The sequence below is a fragment of the Coloeus monedula genome (genome assembly GCF_965178545.1).
Source record: "Coloeus monedula genome assembly, chromosome: 4".
Classification (NCBI taxonomy): Eukaryota; Metazoa; Chordata; class Aves; order Passeriformes; family Corvidae; genus Coloeus; species Coloeus monedula.
The window spans coordinates 61,469,720-61,493,997 of NC_138784.1; the positions used below are offsets into that span (position 1 = coordinate 61,469,720).

The following is a 24,278-nucleotide window of genomic DNA, read 5'->3' on the forward strand; positions in this document are numbered from 1 at the left end:
CAGTTATTTTACTTAGAAGTGGTCTGTGCTCCTTGGTCCATTACATTGGTAAGGACAGCTTACAGGGCTTTGGGATCCCAGAAGAAAGATGAAAACAGATTCAATCAGGAATTTAAAGGCAGGCTTGAGAGAGGAAGGAAAAGCCAGGCAGTCCATGGCTAACCACAAACATGAAAATTGTGTTCACAGTTGACTGGTGGCACAAAGGTAGGACAGGAATAGATCATTTAGTGCAACACTTGGCAAGATCCAGAACCAAAAATTATGGCCTGAAAGAAAAGGTTTAAGGTTAATGGAGTCCTCACAAAAAAACCCCATGCTTGTCAGTCAGTGGGACCCTGTTACAACAGTCTTAGGTTGCTCAAAGAATCGCCAGCAAAGGTATTGGCAAAAACAGGTGCTGTTCATCAAGGCCAAGGCCTAACAAGCATTTCTGAGATCACAGTGCAGCTCAAGGGAGTGGGGGTGGTTGTAGCACCACACACCTGAGTCTGAGGACCACTCCCTTTTCCTGCATAGATGGTCATGTGCTTTGGTGAGGGGGCCAAGCAGGCATCACCCTGCTGGGGACAGTGGGGCTCAGGCTGCAGGCAAAGTCTTGATAGCATTTTGGGAGCCGTGAGCTACAAAGATTTATTATCTAGCCTGTAAGGCTTATTTTATGTTATCAGTTTTAGTTTGGACAGGGCTTGCACTATGCTCTTTCACTCTATCACCCCGTTCTTGGGGGAGAAGGCTCACAGAAGTACCTGATTTATCTTCCCTCTACTTTTTGCTTTGTGCTTACTGCTGCATCCTCTCCTGTGTCTTAGCTAAAGCCTAATACATCCAATCTTTTTGGTCCCTTCACACAGCAGTCCCAAGATGTTGCTAATGAGAACAAATTATGTTTTGGCATTAAAGTTTTTGAGATCCAGGGGCAGGCCTAAGGTACAAGAATCTAGAAGATATGTACTATCAATTTGTGCAATGACATTAAAATGGGACTCTAATGACTGGAAGCTGATCCTGGATAAATTTAAGCTAGAAGGAAAACAAAGACTTTCAGCAGAGTAATTAATCAGTGAAATAGCTGGGCTGGGATGATGGAATACTCTGTGTTATTGAAGATGAGGTGTCCTCTTCTGGAGGGGTGAATTGCTTGAATTTCTTTTCTGTTCTTTAAATCTATGTGGGAATTCTCCTTTACTGGCATGGTTTTTTCTTTTTTTCCCAGGCTTGCATACTTTGGAAATTATTTCAACTAGTTGAAAAATCAATTATCACAGGGAAGTACTATGGTTTTGGCCATGCTGAAGGGAAGACAGGATAATTGGTATCTCCCTCACAGACTTGTAGGGCTGGTTTTGAGTTTATGCTCTTGTCTGCAACCACCCTACTTCTCTGTTTGCATTTTAAGCTCTGAGTGTTGCAAATAAGTTCACTACTTCACGGCCTGGGTAAGCTAGAGCTGGTCTGTTGGGTTTTGGCAGCAGCAAGGGCTGTTGTAGACAAAAATGGAACAGACAGCTGCTGTTGAAGGTCCATATTCATGCCCAGATGCTAAAATACATGAGAGCCTGCTTCCCCGTGTGCTGCCAAGCTTCAGCTGGTGCTCATGCCAGAGCAACCCAACTGCTTGGGCAGAGAGGCAGATAAAAGCCCTGAACTGCAGAGGGTGTGTGTTGTGCCTCATCTGCTCAGAGGATATGTGTTTGTCAGCATCACCTGGAGAGCTTGACACGCTCGTGTTGGAGAAGCAGGGAGGTGGAGCAGTGGGATCTGGTAACACATTCTGCCACATCCCCGACATGTGCTAGGGCAGCAGCATTGCCCTTTTCCAGACTGGGGAAAGGATCTGCTCCCAAACATTCTTCTGTTCTCTGTTTCTTGGCAGTGTCTCTGGCAGGGGAGGTGATTTGAAGAAGAAGTCACATGAACTTATCGCAGGTCCAGCTAATGGACGTTCCTCATGTGCTCCAGTAAAGGACTCTTCCTCAAAAATAATTCTGCCCTGCGTGAGGCATCAGAAAGCAGAACAGCAAATGCCTGCACTCACTGTCAGAGGGAGGTTGACCAGCATTTGGAAAGCTCCAGCCCTGAGCTGAAACCAATATCGGGTGTCAGGATTTCAGGAGGCCATGGCTGTACTTGGGAAGAGTGATAGAGCACTTTTTCTTTGTGTAAAGATTTTTAATCTGTCTTCTGAAAAATACAGGACATTTCAGCCTTCACCTTCTGAGGTTGTCTTAGGCATTGTTATGAGAATTTCTCTGACCTATGTTAAATGCAGATCATTAAGTCTTTTTACTGCAACAGTAATGTCTCTTACAGGAACTCCTGACAGACAGTCCTGTGAGTGGAAAGAAGATGAGAAAAGGCCCCCTGCTCCAGCTGGAGCTTTGGCAAACATCCTCCAGGAGCCACTGTTGGTACAGTCATCATCATCTCTGCAGCCAGGAGCTGGGAAGATTTCCTGCTGCCACAGACCCTGCTCTTCAAGGCAGCCAAGCACAGCAATGTATCCTTTCAGTGTCTAATATCACTGGTGAAGAAAAGATAATTCCTAAGTCCTTCTTAGTTGATAGTGAGATTAAACCTGGCCCAGTCCACGAGGCTCAGCAAATGAGCCGAGAATCAGCTGTCAACCTGAAATATATGGTGATGGCCAAACCCAGCACAACAAAGTGCAGTGGCTCACCTGAATCCTTTCCACTCCTGGCTGACTCCTGACTTTTCAGAGAGAGCTGTGGGTCTTGCACCACCAGCAAGACATGGGAAAATCAACATAGTTTATTACCATCTGCCTGTTGTCTATTATGGCATTTATAACAAAAGGAAGGCAAATTTTCCTCTGACAGTAAATCTACACCATGGAACAGAAGAAAAAGCTATGTTTTGACTTGTAATCTGAGCAAACTTGACAAGGAGGGAACAAAAAACCAAAGAACAAAAGGCCATTTTTAATAGCATTTTTTTTTTTAAAAGGAATAACGAAACTGAAGTAAGGCAGCTGAAATGTTTAAAATATTGCTGCTAGAGCAGTTTTGTCTCAGTATTTTTCCAAAGTCACCTTCTAAATAACTAATGCAAGCATTACCTTTGTAACCATGTCAAAAACATTTAGCTGCTTGTTTGCAAGTATTAGGGATTTAGAAGGAAAGAGGAGTTGTGTACCTGAAATTCATTCTCAAAACAGTTAAAAATAATCTAGCCCATTCTAGGGATTGAGGATTCCCTGAGAAACCAAATGAGCAAGGCAGTAAAGTACAACTGGCTCTGACAGATCTGCTGTACCTCATCTCCTTCTCAGTATACAAGGACTTATACTTTTCAACATCTGTGCACCCCAGGCTTTCTGTCTTGACATGCTTCTGATCCCCATTAAAACTCCAAATCACACAGGATAATATATGTGAGTATTCCCATATATGATGCAAAAGGTAATACTGAATTTCCTCCTGTGGCATTCAGTGGATGAAATGCACAATTTTAGTATAGTAGAGAAGATGGGCTTGATATTTGAATGTGGTCTTTGAAGATGGCAAGCTGGTCCCACTCCAGTGCTCAAGTTACCCAGTGCTTAGTGTATGGCCTATGACAAGGACTGCAAGATCCCAGGAGTCACCAGAGGTCCATGATCTCCAGGTGTGACAGGTACACCCTGGAACCACGTGGCTTTCTCAGCTGCAGGAATCACTAAAGATCACATTCATCTCTAAAGATTGCTCCAGAGAGCCGTGACATTGTTATCTCAAAGCATCCCCGGCCCAGGCCTCGTGCATATCCATGGTGGTGTCAGAGCCACATTTGGCAGGCTCAGCTACCCTGCGAAGAGCTTCCAGGAGAGGGAATTCGGAGAATGTACCCCATTAGGTACATTCTTAGATTTGGCTGATATGCATAGAGCAATCTCTGTGTATTACCCTGTTCAGTGCTTCTCCCTGCCTCTTAGATGCTGTCAGGCAGATTTTCTCAAGTACACAGAAGAGAGTTTGGGAGCAGATCCCTTCCCCAGCCTGGAAAATGGGAATGCTGCTGCTATCGTACGTGCAGGGTATGTGGTCCTGTTGTACCAGACACCACTGCTCCGCCCTAAATCTTCCTCCTGCAGCAGGAGAACAAGGCATCAGAAGTGTTGTGGCACAGATGGAACCTCAGCAGCTCTGGCTGCCATGCAGCCCACACAGGTGAGAAGCTGTGTGAGCAGCTGTGGTGCCCACAGAGATATCCATCTCCACATGTATTGGTGACTGCCAGGGTGACACTGAAACTATGAAATATCCCAGTTTTTTCTTGGAAGTAAATCCAGAGGCCACTCTTGGTGGGACTCCATCATTGTGCTGAAGCAAATACTCTCCTATCATACCTTCTCTGCTTTTTCTAAAGCAGTATATTCCTGTGTAGTCAGCAGGGAACACAGAGTTGAAAGCAACAGGAGATTACTTCTGAGAAGCCACTTCCTTCCTGGCACTCACCTCCACAGGCTCCATTTCCTCAAGATCATGTTTTCACAAAGGGCTTTGTGGTGGAAGGGGCCCCTGGATGACAGCCACTCAAAAGTCCAGTTCAAGTTACATCAGATTTCTCCAGATAATACCCAACTGAGAATGTTGCCGAGAGAGGCTGACTGTTCAGAGGAGATCTACTCTCCTCTATGCAAAACCTGTAGGGTTTGAGTTGGCCTGGAGGTTCCTGGCTTGGATGGCTGTGGTCAGGGCAGTGCTGATCTAGAACTGAGCTCTGAGTCATGCCAGCAACACTTGAACCGCCCTGCATTGCCAGCTCACTTCCCCATGCAGCCTGTGAGCCTCTGAAACCATTCAGATTTTTTCGTCTGGTTGAAATATTTTTAACCCACCTGAACAGACCTAAAAGGTGAGATCCTGCCTCAGAAAAATATTTTTATTTTTACTGTGGATGAACTGAGAGAGAAATAAAGAGATGGAAGAGCTGTGAGCTAAAAATAGGACATGACTATAAGATGATGCACAAGAGGGACACGTAGTGAAGGCAACATGAAGAATGAAGGAAGAGAACATTCAAAGGACAGCTTCTTTTAAGAACTATCTTACTAGGAATGGAAGTCATATGGAAAAGACAAACTTCTCTCATACAGAAAGCTCTTGCAGCATCACCTGAGCTTTGTCCTTGTACCTCCAAATGGAAAGGGCTCTGCCTCCCACACCAGGGAGGACATGCCATGAAGGCACAGACCCAAATGGAAATGGCAGCAGTGCTTCCTCCAGTTCTTCACTGAGGGCAAAGTGGAAACTTCAAAGCACAGAGTAGCCAAGACATGTAAGGAGTGTGGTCATTTTAAGTTACATATTTAGAGCCATGTCCCGTGTCTGAGCCCTGTTCTGCCTTAGCATCCACCTGCTCTCAGTGGGGATTGCCCCATCATCCTTTTCTCCTGACAAGGAGATAAGCAGGAGGCAGGCAGTGAGTTACAGTGCTCCCCTTGCTGTTCCCAGTTTCTACAAAGAGGAGTCTGTGTGGCACAGGGGCCTCATGCTACCCAGAGGAGGTAACTGCAAGTCCAGGTTTAAGAGCAGAAGCTTAGCAGCCTCTGTGGGTGAAAAATCAAATAAAGCAGACTAAATAGATTACATTAATTAGGAGATGCAATATCCAGAGAAGAACAAGACAGTATTTTCTTTGGGGGACATTAGCTGTTGCCTGGGTGAAAAATAAAGTTTTCCCAGCTGCTATGTCCTGGATAATGTCCTTGCAGATAGGCTTTGGAATAAATTATGCAAAGTCATTGGTTAGGGTTTGTAGCTGATCAGTTATCCCACATCCTCTAAGACTTTTGCTATTGAAGTTCATTCATTAAAAGAATAAGTAAAAAAATACATTTAGTAGTTGAAACAAAATCTAATGCTGTTTTCACAGTGCTTGGAAACATGGGATGCTGTCTTGCATTCAGCTAGGTGAGAGCTAAGTCTTGTCTTGTAACTGTAGTTGTAGGAGGTTTTGTTCTGCACACCTCTGGCCAGGAGGCCAAGACTGCCTTCAAATTCATCTCTGTCCAATGTGATTTGTGGCATTACTGGTGCAGACCAGGATTCAGCCCCTCACTCACAAGTCTCTTGGTGCTGCAATTGCTGACAGCTGTATCAGGACAGCAACTGCTGGTGCCAGTGACATCTGCCACCACTCGTGCTTAAAAATGGAGCAGCAGGACCTGAAAGCAGGGCAGGGTTGAGTACTGGAGCTTGGGAATGAAACAGCACTGTCAGGAATAGGGCAAAGAGCTTGCTGGCTCATCCAAGCCCATTTAACACTTCTGGGCAAGCGGTAATGCAGTGTGCTGCAAGCAGATAAGCACTGCTGAGATCTTTGGCTTGTGAGGTTTAGTCACGTCGCACTTGCCACAGAGAAATGCTTCCACTAAGGGACAAATTAGTGAAGGAGGTCTCTTTTCTGACTGAAATCCAAATGACTTTTATGTTGCCATCTGAGCTCCTCCAAATATTACAAAACCAGTCTTGACCCTAGCAAGTCATCCCTGTGGGCAAAGAGTAAAAGGATGCTGCTGGCAGTCCCACTGCTGGGCGGTGAAAATGCTAAGATCTCCTTTCCCCTCTCCTGCTGCCCAAACCACTGGCCTGCAAACCTGGTAGCCCCCAGCCCCCTGCCCACACCAGCTGCCCTGGCTGTGCCAGGCTCCTCCAGGCTTTCCGCTGGTGCCTGGGGGTGCCTCCCCACCACGGCACTGAAGACACATTCTCAGCCCGAGGCATCTGCCCCCAGCCGCATGGCCCTGATGCAAATTGCAATTTACAGAAATGATGTACCTTCCCCTTCGGTCTCTGTTTTTCCTTGTGCAGAATTTTCCCAATTAGTAATAGTTTTTTGGCTGTTTAGTAGATCAGACCCACGTTTATGTATTAAAATTTTCTTCAGCCTGTTTATTCCACATCCAAGGTGTCCTGGGGTGACTGTCTCAAACTGAGACACAAGGGTTTAATCAGCAATTGTGCTTAAGGGTAGCCTGTGTTTTTATTATCTACTTAATCAGATGAAAGAAGGTTCTTTTGTCTTCTTTTTTATTTATTCTTGATTAAGAAAATACTGAGACTTGTTCCATAAGAGCAGTGTTGCCTTGTACTTCCTAGGCAGGAGCAAGCAATGCTGCCAGGGAAATATTTTGTACACAATCTTCCTTTCAGATCTGGTTATAAAAAAGTAGTGGCACTGATGTGATCAATTTGATAAAAACCAACTGCTGGCTTACTGAACCCTCCGCCAACCTTGGACAACTGAAAATGCACTTACTAGAATAGCTTATCCTTATTTATTTTTATAGATAAATATATAAAGTTTAAATATATAGATTAACATAAGTAATCAACACATGAACACTTCTTTTCTTTGAGGTTAGTGTTGACTCCAGCAAAGCACGATTATGATGAAAGATAGAAGAATAAAATGTATTAAGTTTTAAATCCCCTAGAACAGTTCTCTGCTCTTCCCAAGCCATCTGCTTCCCAGCCTGGTGTCTCCTGCCCTTGCAGGAGTGTCTTAGGGTACAATGTAAGATGTAACTAAAAGTATGTATTTTATCACCATCTGTTAAAACCAGGTGGGGCAGTGTTCTTTATCTCTTCCATGACACATCCCTGATAACTCCCTCCAGAGAGAGATTTTTCTGTTAATGAGCCATCCAGCCTCACTCATGACTCATAAAATTACATTGTCCCATTGTGAGATGCTCCACCCAGGGGGAGGAACCAAGCATCCCTACCTGGATATAATCTGAGGTTTGGAACACCACAGGCAACCTTTACCTACTGGGTTCCCAGAGGACAGGAGCTACATAACCACCACTGGACCTTCAGAGGAAGGGCAGACCCTTCTACAGGATCACGGCTTCAACAGAACCACATCCACCACTTCAGGAGGACTGCAGGCACCATTTAATCAGACTGCTACCACCACCCTGACTAACAGGGTGTCAGGTTGTATCCTGACTCTGTCAGTTTAAGCCAGTGTTTCTGTATTATTGCCTTTATCTTAATGTCCCTATTAAATTGTAATTCTGACTTGGAGTCTCTCACTTGTTTGCTTTCAAACTAGTAAAAGGAGGAACACATAGCTGGCTGGAAACCAGGCTGCAGGAGAAGAATCCAGTGTTACAGCAGCTTCCCTACTACTGGTTTTAGGTCAGTGACAACTCACCCGTTTTGTCTCATTAATATTCTCTTCACAGCTTTGCTGTTCCTTTTGGGAACCAGTGCCGTGCTCAGTTCCTTCCCTTGCCACTGCAAAGAATTTGACACTAATATTTCCATGGGATCTCCTTCAGGGAGTTCCTTGTGGCCACTTGCTCTTCCACAGGCTGGGGTTCCTGGGCAATGGCATCTCCAGTGTTGTCCAGTGGTGTCACTAGTGTTGTTGTGCCCAATGGTGACAGTGGTGGCAGGGCTGCACACTCCTCCTGTGCTGTGCTTGTTCCTCTACCCATTTCCCTCATCCCTGCCATGGTGCCCACTGCCACCACTCTCTGACCACACACCCCCACTGACCACACACAGAGCACTGCTCTGGCAGCCAATCCACTGGCTGTGGGGCTGCCTTCTGTTCTGGGAAAGACATGACAGGAGTAATTGGGTCCCTTTGGCAGCATGACTGTGTTTGCAAATTCCCTTGTCCTCTCTAAGCTCAAAATGAATGCTCATGCACACATAGGTGCCAGCACCTCTGCTCTGTCCTTCTTCCACTAGAGCCCATGACAATAGATGAAACCCTCCAAGACAACCTTTTCTTGCATCACAGCCAACACTTAACTTGAAAGAGATTTTCATCAGCTTCACAGAACACTATCATGGCATTACTTCAAGTGCCAAGCGCTTGAATTTAAACCTGGAGACTTCCCTGGAGAGGCTCGTTGCAGACCAGGGCACTCTGTGCAATCACTCCTGGATCCTCCAGAGATAATTGGTCATCAGTCGAGGCTGCCAGCTCTGCAGAGAGCTGCATCCTAGGACAGCCTGTACAAGGACAGACTTCCAGCAGAGAACCCAAGGAAGGAGGCTCACCACAAGACAGTTTCTCATGGTTATCATTACTATATGATCTCTTAATTGAAAGCACCTATTTGGCAAATGCCTTCATTTTGTGTTGGTTTTCTTGGTTTTTTCTCAGTTCCTTGTGAGGGCAAATGCCAGCCTGGTGATTTCTGACAGCAGGTAAGATTCTACCTTGTTGAATTTTACCCATTTCACATCTTTAATCTTTGTGAAATTTGTCTTACTCTTTGATGCAACAGGACAGGGGGTTATTCTTGCTTTTCCTGTCAACTCCTATCAGTATCTGGGAAAATGGTGATTTCCTTGCAAGTAAAGTGCTTCCAAAGACCATCAAAGCTGTGATTCTGCCTACATTTTGCTCAGGTGTTGCTTAGGTTTAACTGAAGGTTTGCCAGCAGCTACACTGGTATAAATGAGTGTCCTGGGTTGCAGTGTATTCTATTACCATCCCCATCAGCCGTTGAGATCAGGTGGGGCAGTGTTTCCTTGCCTCCTCCCCCCAGACTATCTTTCTGTTAATGGCCCATCATTGTCCTGCTGCCTGACTCAGAGACAACTCCCTCCAGACTATCTTCTGTTAATGAGCCTCATCAACACTTGGCCTCATGACTCATTACCCCATTGTGAGATGCTCCACCCAGAGGGAGGAACCAAGCATCCCATTGTGGATATAATCTGAGACTGAACACCAGAGACAATCCATCCCACTGGATTTCCAGAGGACAGGAGCTACACAGCCACCACTGGACCTTCTGAGAAAGAGCAGACCCTTTCTACAGGATCACCACTTCAACAGAACCACATCCACCACTTCAGGAGGTCTGCAGCCACCATCTTATTGGACTGTTACCACCACCCCAACTAACAGGGTATCAGGTTGTATCTTGACTCTGTCAGTTTGAACCAGTATTTTCTTTTTTTATTCCTTTTCTTTAATTTCCCCATTAAATTGTTATTCTGACTTGGTGCCTCCCACTGGTTTGTTTTCAAACTAGTACAATGAGAAATAGCTTCATGCCTGACTCATCCACTACTCCACCACATATCCCACCTGGCAAGAGCTCCTGTTCAGCTGCTGCAGCATGGACTTATCACTCTCAGGGGGGGACTGGGAGATCAGCGACTCCTCTCAGGAGTGGGCTCAAAACAAAAATCTGTGAGGTCACAGCTTATGCTCTCTTATCTCCCAGGCTACCTGTGCCCACTGCCGGAGCAAGACTTGCCCTGTCTCCCTGGCTGAGGGGGCTCTCCTGCCACCTGGACCATGGGTCTTCAGACATCAACTCTTCTGCCTCTGCCAGATAGAAATATTGGAGGAAACAAATGTGTTTCCAAAAATAGTGCCTCCCTTTGTGGCTTTGAGCAGCCATGTGTCACTCACACTCCTGCTGAGTCTGACTTTAGGTACAGCTGGCTGCTCTGGGTAAAGAGGGCTATTACTTCTTCCCAGAACAGATTGTCCAGATGATGGACATACACAATGATTTAATCTTTTTAAAAGGCCTAAACCCCAGGAGAAGGGCTATTGAACCAACCCTCGGGGCCAGGGCAGAGGCAGCAAAAGGCACCAGATGGCAGTCCTGGAGGAGGTCACTGCCAGCCCTGCTCCCCTCATCCAGGGCTCACCAAAACCCCACTGGGGCTTGCTCCCTCAGGCACCTGCCTGTGGGGTTCAGGTGGGTGGCCATGAGGAAACAGGGGTAGCTGTCACTGCAATGTTCTCACACTCCAGCCCTGCATGCAGCAGAAGGTGCTGGACAAGCTATGAGGGCGGAGGGATGGAAAGCACGGCAGTAGGAAGAAAGGGAGCAGAGGGAGGTGCTCCTGTTCTGAGTCTCTGTTAAAGCTTGGATTTGAGGTTAAACACAGCACACAAACTTAAAACAATCAGGTGGGAGAGTTTTCAAATTATGCAGGGACTTTTCACTCCTTCTCAACTCTTGTGACATCTGCCTGGGCACAGGTACAAGCCAGCAGGGAAGGCAAAGCAGTGCATGGCCAAACCCCTGCACTCCAACTCCTAATGAAATTCATGCAAATTTTAGAAAGCAACTGAGATGTCTGGAGCTTCCTCCACCTGTCACTGGCTTATTTCTAACAGATGCCATAATGAGGCACCTGGAGGACAAGATCATTTAGTTTTCTTTACAGTAATCACAATTTAGATGGTCCGTAATGTAATAAGAGTGAGAAGGGAACAGCAACCAAAAGAGCTTGCTGGCTTCCCAGGCTTGATGAGCTGCAGCACAGTGGGCCCCATCCTGCCCTGTAAGCAATACAGCTTTGCTGCCCTATCTTGCAATAAAATCTGCCTGCTGCCATCCTTGGGGGTTGAGCATGGTGGCCCAAGGCCCAATTGTCCTGCAGCCAGGTGTCTTGGCTGCCCTGCTGCACCTCTTACAGCAAGCAGTAGTCCAGCACACAGCAAAACCCAGTAGCTTCTGGAGACAAAAGCACATATTTCAGCTCCTACCATCTCAGCTGCGCCTTTGGAGGTTTTGGAAGTCTGGTACTGCCTTGCAATGACAGGTATTGCAATGACAGATCTAGTGATAATGACACAGTGCACACATGAATGAGCATTTAGAATCCTTCTGTACCATGAAATACCTAACAGTACCAGAAAAAAACCCTCACTAATATGTGGGGGTGTGCTCAAACACATTTATTTTCTTGTTAATTTTTCTAGGGCAGTGGGAAATGTTGCAGTGCAGCTAACAGCATCTCTAAGAATGAAATGTTGCAACTCAGTGGTTTTTCACACTCACAGTGGCATCACTTTCTTCCTTTCTGTGTTCTTCCAAGAGGCTTAGCAAGATGAGAAAAGCTACTTCAGAAGCAACTGTGGTGTGTGTGCAGGTGAGGTGTGGGTTTGGGGTTTTGTATACTGTAAAACCTCTTCCTATGCTGGAAGGCACAGGTAAATAGCCAATTTCATTAGCAGATGTGATTTCTCCATAGTGTCAGTTCTACTGACTGAATCACTGAGTAAAATGCTAAAAAGCAGTTTTATTTTAGGCTTTTTGTAGGGCTACCACAGTGGCATTTGCTGAGATTTGTACAGGTCTGAGTTATAGAAAGGAGACAAGTTCTGAGGAGGTCTAGATAGGAGAAAATGAGGATGACTAGTTTAAAACCAGCAGGGCTTTTGTTATCAAATACTTGTCATGGTTACAACAAAAGAGTGAGTGTCTGCAGCTCCAACTGGAGTGAAACATAGATTTAGAAGAAACATAAAGATTTTAGTTATAGGCTGGCTGTGTTGAGATTAGTGGGAATAGGAAAGAATCTGGGCCCAGAGGGAGTTAATTAAAATAGTTAGGAGAGCTGGACCTGAAATGGGTTTTAAGATGTTAGTAACTGATTGCCAAATAACTGATGATCTGTCATTTGTATGTTTGCTTAGCTGTGCTTAGAACGAGGAACAGAAACATTGATAAGTTGGTGTAGGGAACAAGGACAATTACCAATTTCCTCCCTTTGTGGGAACTCGTCCAAAAGTCATGCAAGAGGAAACTTAGAGGTCACTAAGGATTGTTAAGAGATGCGAAAAGGTCAAAATGAGGAAGATGAGTTCCTTCATCTTTTTTGGGACCACTGACCCAATTCAAGACCACTGACTCAATTCAGGACATGCACTACACATGCTTAATGACAATTAATCTCATTTCCATATGAAGCAGAGAATGGGAGGTGTTAATGTTATGAATATGCATTTGTATTTTGGATATTCATAATTTTGGAAATAAAAAGCTTTGTGTTTGCTTGGATCGGGGCCCTGCATCTTAGGGAGCTATCCCACACAGTGCCTGGTGCCAAATAAAACATACACCTTCTAACTCTAAACTGTTAGAGAGTTTTTGTCCGTCTCAGTTGGATATTGATATTAGATCGATATTCATATTTTGGTAAATCAGGAGGAGCAAACCATGAGCTCAACAGAAGGTCAGTGGGGGAGAGCATTTACAGCTTACATCATAAAGTCATTTCCTCTCCACACCAAGGAGGCATTTATTTCTGAATTTTAACATGATAAACATGCAAAGCACAGATTTAAGGGCATCCGACAATGTTAATCTATTGACAGCTTTATTCCAACATCCCTTAAAGACTCTTCAATTCTTCTATCCAGAGATGTAATTGTCTGAGTGAATCAGAGATATGAGGCAAATACCAGTTCTTGTTACTGAAGAAACTGCATGTTCAGTATAGCCTAGTGCTATGAATCTCAAGGACCCAACAGAATATTCTGTGTTCTTCTTTTTAAAGGAATTATAGGGAGTATTTCTGGGTTTTGCTGGGTTTTGGTTAGTAACAACAGCTGAGCGAGTACATCAAACCGAGGTGTCATGACTGTAGAACTGACTAGTTAATTATCAGTGGGACAGTTTTACTGCTGCTTCAACATCTTGTTGCAAAACCTCAGGTGTACAGATGGGGACTGCCATCTTGCTGTCCACTTACACCAATTTGCTTGGCATATCCTGCTCCTCACCTGACCTTCACCATCTTGATGTGACCGCCATGAGACTCTTCCCTCATAGCCTTTGGTCACACACAGGGGCTGGTCATCCCACCTGCCCACTGGATGCAAGTGTCCTAAGAGTCTCTCTCTTCACCAGCCCCTTGAGTCCATTACTTTGGAAACAGGTGACTGGAAGCACACATGTATTTCAGACAAGATCTCACCAGGGCCTTCTTCAGCCCTCCTGGTGCCTTCCTAATCACCCACCCACTCCAGTCCTCCTCTCCCTCTGTATTATCCTTGCTTCTATCTTAATTAGGCCACCTACCTTTGCAGGACTGACAAAGGGGGTTTCAGAGGATATTTAACTCTTTAATGTATTATTTCCCTGCTCAGAGGGAGGCTGCACAATTAGGGCATCCCTAGCAACTGTCCAGAGTTTTCTAAACAAATTTCTAAGACAAAGATGATGTAATTTCCTTGAGATGCATTAGAAGGGAACTCCGGACACTTTGGGAGGTTTGTCTGTCTGTCCATGTAAGCCACTCTTGCTGCCAAAGACAGCAACCTCACCCATCACTGCCAGCCTTTGAGAACAGCTCATTGCAGCAGCCCTTGCACAGACTCCTTCCTTACCACATTCCTTCTGGTAATCTGCATGCAAAACATACCCAAATGCTTGAATTTTTTCCTCACAGGTTAAAAACCATGTTTTTTTCTCTCCTGGACTCTTTCAAAATTGTCTGTGTTGCCCCTAAAATGTGGCCCCATTGACTAGACACAGTGCCAAGCTCAGGCTTCAGCACAGTTTAGCCTGAAGCAATGATTATCTGCCTTGCCATACAAACACAACTGCTGTCAGCATCTTCCAGGGTGATCTTTGCATTTTATGCAGCAGTATCACAATTTGATTGATAATTCTGTTTGCAGCCCAGCTATAATCTGCAGATTATTAAGTTCCAAATTTATAAAGGTATTTTTTATCTTCATTCCACCTGTGTTTATTTAATTCCCTCCTGAATGTAGTATTTTCCACTTTTTCCCCCACAAATTCATCAAAACCATTTTAAAATTTATTCAGGCCTTCCAGCCTACAATCCTGGTGAGCAGATACTTACATTCACTTTATAAATGTAGCCTCTAACTCCCTTGTTTACTGCATTAATAACAGTATTTGCCAGAAAACAGCCATGAGAGACTTGTGCTGGACTCTCCTCCTTTCCTCCAGGTTTGATTACCTGTTGATATTTTCCATCCCCTCCTGCTCACAGAAAGACATCCACCAAGGCTGTCTGGTCACTCCTGTACTTTCAGGGCCTTTCTGCCTGCACCAGTGGAAGTATTTAATCTTCACCACAGTCTGCAGTAGCCCTTTGCTCATGGAACAGAGACAATTTGCTTCTCCTTGAATTCCCTCTGGCTGGTGATTGTGTCCTGATGGCCCACTCAATTTAAAACACAGCGTTCAGTGCTAATCACTTTGCACATCCAGTCAATTGCTTTGATTTCATGATCAGCCTGAAGCAAAGCAAACCACAGAGCAGCCTGTGGCACAGGGACACACAGGCCACTCAGTCATTATGGCAATCTTGTTCCTCTCAAGGATGGGCAGAATTTTTGCTATCTTGTTCCTCTCAAGGATGGGCAGAATTTTTGCTCCCTGGGAAACAGAGCAATGCAGAAGAGTGGAATTGCTCAGTGCACAGCCATGGCCCACTGTGGCTTGGGAAGGTTCTCTCACCACCTGTGGCACACACTGCCCTAGGATCTACACTGCATTATTGCTGAACTTGTACAGCACTTGTCTCACGCACTTGTCTCACAACACTTGTACACCTTCTGCAGGATGGGGTATCTGTAAGAATAGTCACTTCAAGGCCTTCAATGGTTTGCAAAGTAAAATCATCGAATAAAAACTCCAATGATGAAATTTATTACTGTGAAGTGTTTGGCTGTAGGCATATGCTCCAAACTGAAGTACTCTATACCCCTCCTTTAGATGGCCAACTCAAAAATATCAGTCATCTACAGTCACTGGCACTCTCATGGCAATGCAGAATGCTGGCTGGAAAGAAAACCGGAAACCATTTCCTACCAACTCAGTGGCAAAGAAGAAAAAACCCACCATGGAGAGCTGCAGAAAATGTGTACAAGTGCTGTAAGCCAGTTTAAAAGTGGAGGACATTTCGCATGAAAGAGATGAGCAGAACGAAACAGCAACCCAACACAGGGAATGGACACAGTCTCTCCTGAAAATATTTCTGCTGCAATGACATCCACCTTCTTCCACACACACATTCATTCAGTAGGGCATGTCCTGGTCTCATGCATGACCCTTGGTAGTCCACTCAGAGACAACCTCTGCTAGGGAGACCAACCCCGCAGAAATCTTCCCTATCATTTGGCCAAATTGTTCTGACAGGCCTCATTGCCCCCACAGTCAGTCCTCTGAGTCTTTCCAGTTGAGCCACATGATATCTGAAGTCTCAAAACTGGACTTGGTACATGAGCCAAGGCCTTAATTATTTTGTGGACAAGTGGATGGATTACCTCAGGTGGCCATTATTCAACGCTTTAACTTATGACTTCTTCCTCTCAGTATTGGTTTTGTGATCCACTTCAATCTCAGACAGTTTTAAAGAATTGCCACACAGCCAAAAAGTGCTGTAACTGTGCAGTAGGTTTTTGCTACTCCAGTACTCTTACCTACTTGCTCTGATTGAATTTGCTCCTCTTTCAGGTAATTTTTTTAATTCATAAAAATAATTTCAAGTTTTAATACCATTTTTTGAAGTGATTAAACTATCTCCAGTTGATATAATCCAGTAATTTAATAACAAAATTTTATATATTGCTTCGTCAATGGAAATGACTGAATACTACCAAAAGCAAGACAGGTCCCTATGGAACAGCAATTGTTCTGTCTCTCAAGTTTGACGATGGAAGACTGATAGCATTTTTCTGAACAATCTAATCAGCCCTATAGTACTTCACAGCACTTCAAACGAGGCTGATATCTTCTGCTTTGCTTTTAAAATGTTGTGTTAAAGCAGCTGTTTCTCTTTTTTATTCTGAAGCTCATTATATTTTTTTTTAAGAAAATTGTTTCAAAACTGTGTATTAGTAGCAAATTTTTATTGGTAGAGGTAAACCTTAGTCTAGATTTATTTATTTTTAATTTACTATTTAATTCAATGTTTATCCCTCTTCTGTGAAGCTTGAAGGAAAAAAGCATTGGGCATTTATGTTGTCCGTAAAGGGCTAAAAGCTCATACTTTTGTTAAATAATTGATTTAAATTTCCTTCCTTTTCTAGTAGAGGTTTCATTAGGCTTTAGAAGTCATAAATTTTTTTGTGTTTTTCTGTACTTTTTCACACATATCTTGCTTTTACATTTACACATAGCTACAAATTCTCTCTTGTTGATTTTTCTTTAAAAAAAAATTCTCACACAGTTATAATGGCCTCTTACTACACTCCCAGGTTTCCCATTGTGTTGGTGTAATTTGTCATCATGTGGCCTTTTATTAGTTCTCAAAGATGATAAATAATTTATCATTCTGTTTGTTTCAGCCATTTTATAAAGTATCCTGGAGTGACTTTCATCTGTTCCTACTTAGGTGAGAATCTCCAGCTTTTCAAATGCAACTTTCCTGAGAATACCACCTTCCTGAATCCTCTTCCTCTCCTTCAGACACCTCTCTGCAGCACAACACAACAAACTTTTTTTTGTACACAACTGAGCTGCTTTGAAGTCGATGTAAATTCTACCGTGTAACTTTTCATCTTTGCCTAAAGTTACAAAATTCTATTTTGTAACCAAAATCAAACCGGTTTCTTCTTCCAGATTAGCAAACAATTCCTCACCAGTCTGAATCAAACCCAAGAGTCACGCTTGAATCAGACTCCATGAGCCAGTGTCCCCTCTCATTTGCAGGAACACTTGTGCAGTTTGCCCCACCAGAAAAATTTCTGAATGTATTACAAAGAAAATATCTATTCCAAGATGGATACCAGTAGGAGAGCTTTTGTCAAGGCCAACAGTTTCTCTCAGGACAACTCATTTGTCACATAACATGTCACGTTTTACCTTTCATAAACATAAATACTCTGCTACTCTTCAGGCATGGCAAATTAGTAAGGTTTGACAGCAGCTAGCATTGCTTGGGAAGGAATAAGAATTTCGTGTTCCATTATTCTCAAGAATAAAGCCAGGAGTAAAAATGGCTGTAGGTGATCTTTTGGAGAAATTCAAGCTCTGAGCATTAACTCTCATCCCAAAACTGGAATGAGAGCTAGTATGTGAGTCTACATAATGATTCTCACACATTACAGAATCAAGATGTCAAGCATATAGACAGGGAATCTCACAGGTCTGGAAAAAGCTTTTTTCCACTAGAATTCTCAGTCCACTTATCACAACTATTTATTTCCATTAAATATGTTATATTTAGAACCCAATACCAAATAGATGAAAAAACCCCAACAGTGTGGAATAGAATATGCTGGTACTTAGGCTGGACAGACAAAATAACTTTGATGAAGTAATACCTATCTTCAAAAGTTCTTTCACTTGTTAACTGAACTGCTAAATTAGTTTGGAGACTAATTTTTGAACTAATAGAAGGTGCTGGCTAAATGAGAGCTAATAAATTACTCTCAACTGAGTAAGTTTGTTTTCTGGCCTTCTAGTGATATGTTAAATACATGGCCCACTGGGAACCAATGCAAGTATCAGCATAAAGATTTGTCTAATCAAATGAAACAACAGAAAAATAGTTTTACTTCAGTATTTTTCAAAAGTGCCAACAGTGTCAGTGCAAAAAAATAAAAGCAGAAGATGAAAGGAGAACACCACCAGCATTCAGCAGATTTAAACTTACTCTTTATGATGCACTTTCATCAAAATTTGTAGTTGCCAAGTATCAAATTTCACTCATGCAACATCAATCCACTGAGAAATACATAGTTTGGTGAGAAAATTAAACTCCATATTTATGTAAAAACTGTTATGAAATAAAAATAAAACAAGATTTTTCTTTTACAAAAAAATTATTTTTCTTTTTTGCTAACAGAATCATTATTTGGAAAACATAATTTCCCACATGAAAGAGTTAAAGGAAGTTATATATATTTAAAAATGGAAGATTCTGCATTTCATAGTTATATGCCATTAATATTGAAGATATGCTTTCTGGCAAAAAACTTCTCATGCTTAAAAAATGCACCTTAGTTTTATAATGTACATTACAACATACAGTAGTAAGAAACAGAATTAGTAAACAGGTTATATGCAAAGAAAAAAGTTACGTATACAAGACAGTTACAACTGTGACACAAAAAATTAAAATGTTCAGTTTAAACAGTATTTGAAGGCAATTCACAATCATTTCAGGAGTTTTGTGAAATTTAAGGCCATTAGTTCTAAATAAAATGTATCTGACACAAACTCACAAAACTGTGTGTTTTGTACAAAATATACATGCAAAACCATTTTATAATTATATACGAACAGGCATATAATAAAATTTTTTGGGTAGTTCCGTACACAAAATTGTGCACAAAGCAACATAGTTGTGCAATTTTTAAACCAGTTAATTAACTTTATTATTCATGCACCCTGAATGGAAATGCGATTAAATGACAATATTAAACCCAAATATTAAGAGTCAGCATCCCTTTGAATGGGCAATCTAGAAAAAAAAAAAAAGCAAAGATTTTAAATTTTTAAAGTTTAAAATGGTCCATTATAAAACATCTGCTGTAATCACTTCAAAAGACATTTTCTGATGCAAAATTTCCAGTGCTTTAAGGAATGCATGATATGATTTAATGAGCTCAGTGAGTCAACTATAATACTCTGATAGTTCTGGATTGAGGTAATTTTCTTTAATTAAATATAGCAAATAACTATTCTAATTTGTTTCAGTAGTTAGTTTTAAAAACTGTAAACTTAGATAAACTCAGAAATTGGAGAATCTCTGAAAAAATACACATACCTCCCCCTCTGAGTCTGGAGTTAGTTATAAGTCATATGCAATTATGTTATTCATATTTAGGAGTCGAAATTCTCAATACATGAGATGAATGGATTACTGAGCACTGATTGAAGCACTTCAGTTGCTTGAAAACACATAGATATATTTGTCCTTTTCTTAGCTTTCATTTGTATTTGTCCGGAAAAACATTCAAAGAGATATTGCTTCTCTTGTTATCTTGTGACAAACTATTGCAAACTAGAAGACATGTGAGTCAATATTCCAAACTTTTATTCTTAAGAATAGTTATAAAAGTACTGAAATTTAAAAATAGTAACATGTAAACATTGATACAGAGTAATAGCATTCCTATACACTTATATACACACAGTATTCAGAGAGGACCCAATCTTCTGAGTTGAAAACCTGACTTGTGCTTTCCCCCTTCAATAAATACATCAAAAAGTAGGGTGTTTGGATTAAAAAAAAAAAGTCCCAGAACATCAACATTTTGCTCCTAGCATTTAAAAGCTTTCCAGTTGCTTATGCAACTATAGGAGAATTTTGGTATGTGAAGAGAACTTTCCTAGCTTCAAAAAGTTATCAGAAGCTACTGCTGCATCCAGAGATTAGTGATAAATGCTAAGCACTTCGGAGCAGTCATATCTGAGTCTGCAGCACGTGAATCGGGGGTGTGTAGGGTGGTGGTGCAGGTGATGGCTTTATTCCTCTGACTCTCATGTAGGACAGAAACTGCTCTGGGATTTCAGCTAAAACATCTTTAGCAAGTCTTGCCATGCTTAGCACGTGGTTTCCACTTCTGTCAATGTAATCTCGGAATGGCACAAACTACAAAACAAAAGAGATGTTCACTCAGGTCATTAAGCAGACACAGAATACATCTTACCACATAAAAATAAGAAAGCTTAACCTAGGGAGTTAGAGGAGATTAATATGTTACCTTACACATTTTTAACATATATATACATACATTGTGGTTTATATTATTTATTTTATAAATACACATTGTATCTCAATTTTTATAGATCGGTCTTCTAATAGAAAGAGTGTCATGCTTTCACTTGGGTGAACCCCTTCACATAAGCCATGGCTAGCTCAGATTGCTGATGATATTCTTCATCGATATATTCAGGTTATCCCTCAACCCTTTCCATACAAGAAGGTAATTTTGTCTCAGAAAGCTGTTCTTAGCTTACATTCCCTGTTCCTGGGGCCACCCAACACACTGCCTCCACTCCAGCACTTGGTGAATAGATTTTTTCGATCCCTGAACTGAACAAAACAGAAAGGATGACTTCAGATTTTTGACCATTTTGTATTATACGTAGTAGAACTATGAACCACCTGAACACTTTTAATATGATACTAACAGATGCATAAAGAAGCTAAGCAAAAAGGATTGGATCAAAGAAGAACTTGTTATGTGATACCCAGATGTTCAACTCGTAAACCAGCTACCTGCTCAGCCCTGGCTTCAATTTTGTAATACTTAATGAGATGCTTGTGCTACTGGCATAGAAAAAAGACACAATCCAGTCTCCTTGATTTTCTTCCTTATGAAAAAATACATGCAGTCTGAGTTAAAGAACAAAATGTGTCCCATCCTAAGAGATCACCTTACCCATTAGTCTGCAGACATGAAATCTCAGACCACTGCTCTGTAACAAAGTGGGACTATTTCAACAGTGTAATTGTTGAAATGCAATTATACAACAGTGATGGCCTGATTTAGCTCTTCCTTGCCTCTCCTCACACTGCAGATGTCAGAGGAGCTGGAGGAACTCTGGACAGGTAAGCAAACCTAGAGATGTACAAGGACAGCTAACATGGAGAAGTAGAGATGGCAGAGGAGTCAAATGAAAGAGAATTAAGAGAAACCAAAGGGAGACTGGTGGAATGTCAAGTGCTTTTTCTATAATTTAAGAGTTTAATTAAAAAGGCTAATAGGCAAAATTCTCAAGAGAAACAACAGGTGCAAACACTACAAGTAAGTATTCTCCTAAAACATCTTCAACAGCAAAAGGATAAAAAAGGAGTAGAAATTAAACAAAACCGAGGAAGAAATGGTACATATGTAACACAGAGTCCCTACAATATGTACAGGTACTGGTGAGGAGGAAACAGTGAAGAACATGCCTTTACATTAACTGCAGTCAGTAGTAAATACAACACATACAGTGACTCACTTAACAGACAAACTTTTCCTGGACTAGTTTAAGCAAAATATTTGACAATACTGTTGGAATTAATAGGTAATTTTGCTAGTTAATTTCAATTAAGCTAATACACCCCAAAAATACATTTTTTGTATTTGAGTAGTTAGTTTTATAAAGGCAAATCAGTTTTAGCCTGCCAGATACAAAATAAAGGTAAAACCCAACTTAGAGGGTTTGACAGAATCCCTTTTTATTTACTTAGTTAGTCAGGCTATAAAGTAAATATTTGTTAGCATTTACACTGAAAAAGAGCACAAAATAATACTGCCTTCAGTTAATTCAATATGTCATGGGGCAATATTCTGATTAAAATATATTAATAATAAATAAATGTTTTATTACAATTCTGATATGCAATGAATTCCAAAGAAATACAAAAGGGTATTCATTGCATATTGGTTTTTTATTTTTCAGCATAGGTTAGTATTTCTCTGATGCAAAGCATTTTCACAAGTAGTTTATAACATGTTAGAACTCCATCCATTTATGCTCTTTGAAGCTTTTAGGGCTGCTGTTTTTTAGAGAAATTATGTTGCTTATATTTAGATGCATTTAAACATAAGTGTAATACATGCCAGAGATACTTGAATTAGCTTTAAAAAATCTGACATGGCACACAGGGCTTTGCAGAAATCCTAGCTTGGAGTCCACCCCACATACTGCTCTGTTGAAAGCACTGACATCTACAGCATAACAGATTACAGACAGCCCTTCTCCAGCCCAGTATGGACACCAAGGAACACTGCAAAGGCTTTGACAAAATGAGAAACAATTTATCATTGAAACAATTTATCCCTGTTCAGCTGTCCTACATCATCCCTACTTTTACAATTATCTTTCTGACAACAGTGACTAAAGAAGCCAGTATGTTTTACTCTTCTAAGAGTTTTGGTATCTCACTTTCCCATCAGTTGTTGTCTTTGTATGTTGCAAAAATGAAAAAAGTATCTTTTTCAATTATTAGAATTCAAGACTCCATGACTGTCTTTAATGTGTATCCATAAAGAGTACGAGGGTAATTTAACTTCTGTCATCTTATGCTCATTTCTGATCCCCATTTAGAAAAAAAATGGAGATGAAATTTTAATGTAGTATGCAAGAAGACTGAAAAAAAAATCTGATCATTTTCATTTCCATATATTTATGTAGCTTTATTTTTGTATTCTAATAAAACCAAACTATAAAAGCAGGTGTCAAAAACATGTTTTGAATACTTCCTTGGATTGAAATACCACATCCACTAGCAGTTATCAATCAATCCTTAAACATTCATGTATAAGTACTTGTAATGTTAAACATTTTGCAAAGTTTCAGTTCCTCCAGATATAAATGGAAACAAATATATATATATCCCAAAGTTCGTCATCTGCAATCTGACCTTAATTATCATGCAGTATGAGCTATTCATACAGCTCAGTTATTCTCTCTCTATAGATATATTCTACTAAACAACAATATAAAAATCCAACCTATCTTGAAGAGAAATAAGTGAAAATAAGTAAGAGGAAAAATAAGTGAACACTATGAAGTTTGACAAATAGGAGGAACAAAGGGAGAAGAAGAAATGGCAGATCTAAGGTGAGGTTTAAATCTAAGGATGCCTGTTAGTGTTTAAGAGGCATTTGGACAATGCCCTTATTAACATGCTTTAACTTTTTGTCAGCCCTGCAGTGCCCAGGCAGTTGCACTAGAACTCTGCTGCAGGTCCCTTCCAACTTAAATACTCTATTTTATAAATGTATTCAGCCACTACCAGGAAAACATGTCTTCCATAAAAGATTTGCTTTTAGACAGATACCATTTTTTTGAGAAACTGTATGTTTCTCCAAATTTTCAGCAGCTAACTCTTCTCCCATGGCTGTATAACACTAAGACTTTATAATAGTGTCCTGCCAGTTTGGGGTCATTTCCTAACAAATGCAGATCCTCTACTGTGTGTTACAAAACGGCTCAGAGGTATCACAGAGAGATTCTGAGCTTGTTATAAACACTTCAACATAAAGTATCTCAGTTCTAAGGTAAAATGAAGGGTAGGAATATAGATAGAAACAAGAATTCAAAAAAAAGAGGAACAGTAAAATCTATCTATGAGAATATATTTTCTCTCCCACCTGCACAATGTCTCTTTCTGCAAACCTTCCTCTTGAAGAAATCCTCACTACATCCCCATCCAGTTCTTCCATAGCTTAAAAGAAAACAAACAAACAAAAAAACCCCTATAAGTTCAGGTACACAACAAAATCATCTTACTGAGAAAAAGTTCAGACAACTTACACTTTAGAGCAACAAAACCAACAATTCTTTTTTAGGTAACTCTTTTAAGATCATTTGCATCAGAAAATACATCATGTTTTGTAGCTGTTTTGCACTTTTTCATGGTGACAATACATACTTTTATCTTTACTGTCACCTTCAGAAAAGAACAGGCTATGACAAAGTTTTTATCCTTTCATCTCTCAAAACAGGAAGTATATCTGGTTTTGTAAGGCAATATATATACTTTCAGAGGTGGAGAAGAATTCATCTTCAACAGCTATTGTTACAGAAGATACAGGATACAGCATAAAGAGGTAATAATTCA

At 41.3% G+C, this 24,278-nt stretch overlaps 1 protein-coding gene across 3 annotated transcripts in view; it reads right to left on the bottom strand.

Moving 5' to 3' along the window:
• Window positions 1-18,780: 18,780 nt before the first annotated feature.
• CPNE8 (copine 8) overlaps window positions 18,781-24,278 on the bottom strand; it is a 78,879-nt gene continuing 73,381 nt past the window's right edge. For all 3 annotated transcript variants that reach the window (XM_082280945.1, XM_082280947.1, XM_082280946.1), the window contains 2 exons: window positions 23,809-23,882; window positions 18,781-20,309 (listed from right to left, as the gene is read on the bottom strand). In XM_082280945.1, the coding sequence (XP_082137071.1) occupies window positions 20,121-20,309; window positions 23,809-23,882 (263 nt within the window). In that variant the 3' untranslated portion in view covers window positions 18,781-20,120. The remainder of the gene's footprint in view (window positions 20,310-23,808; window positions 23,883-24,278) is intronic.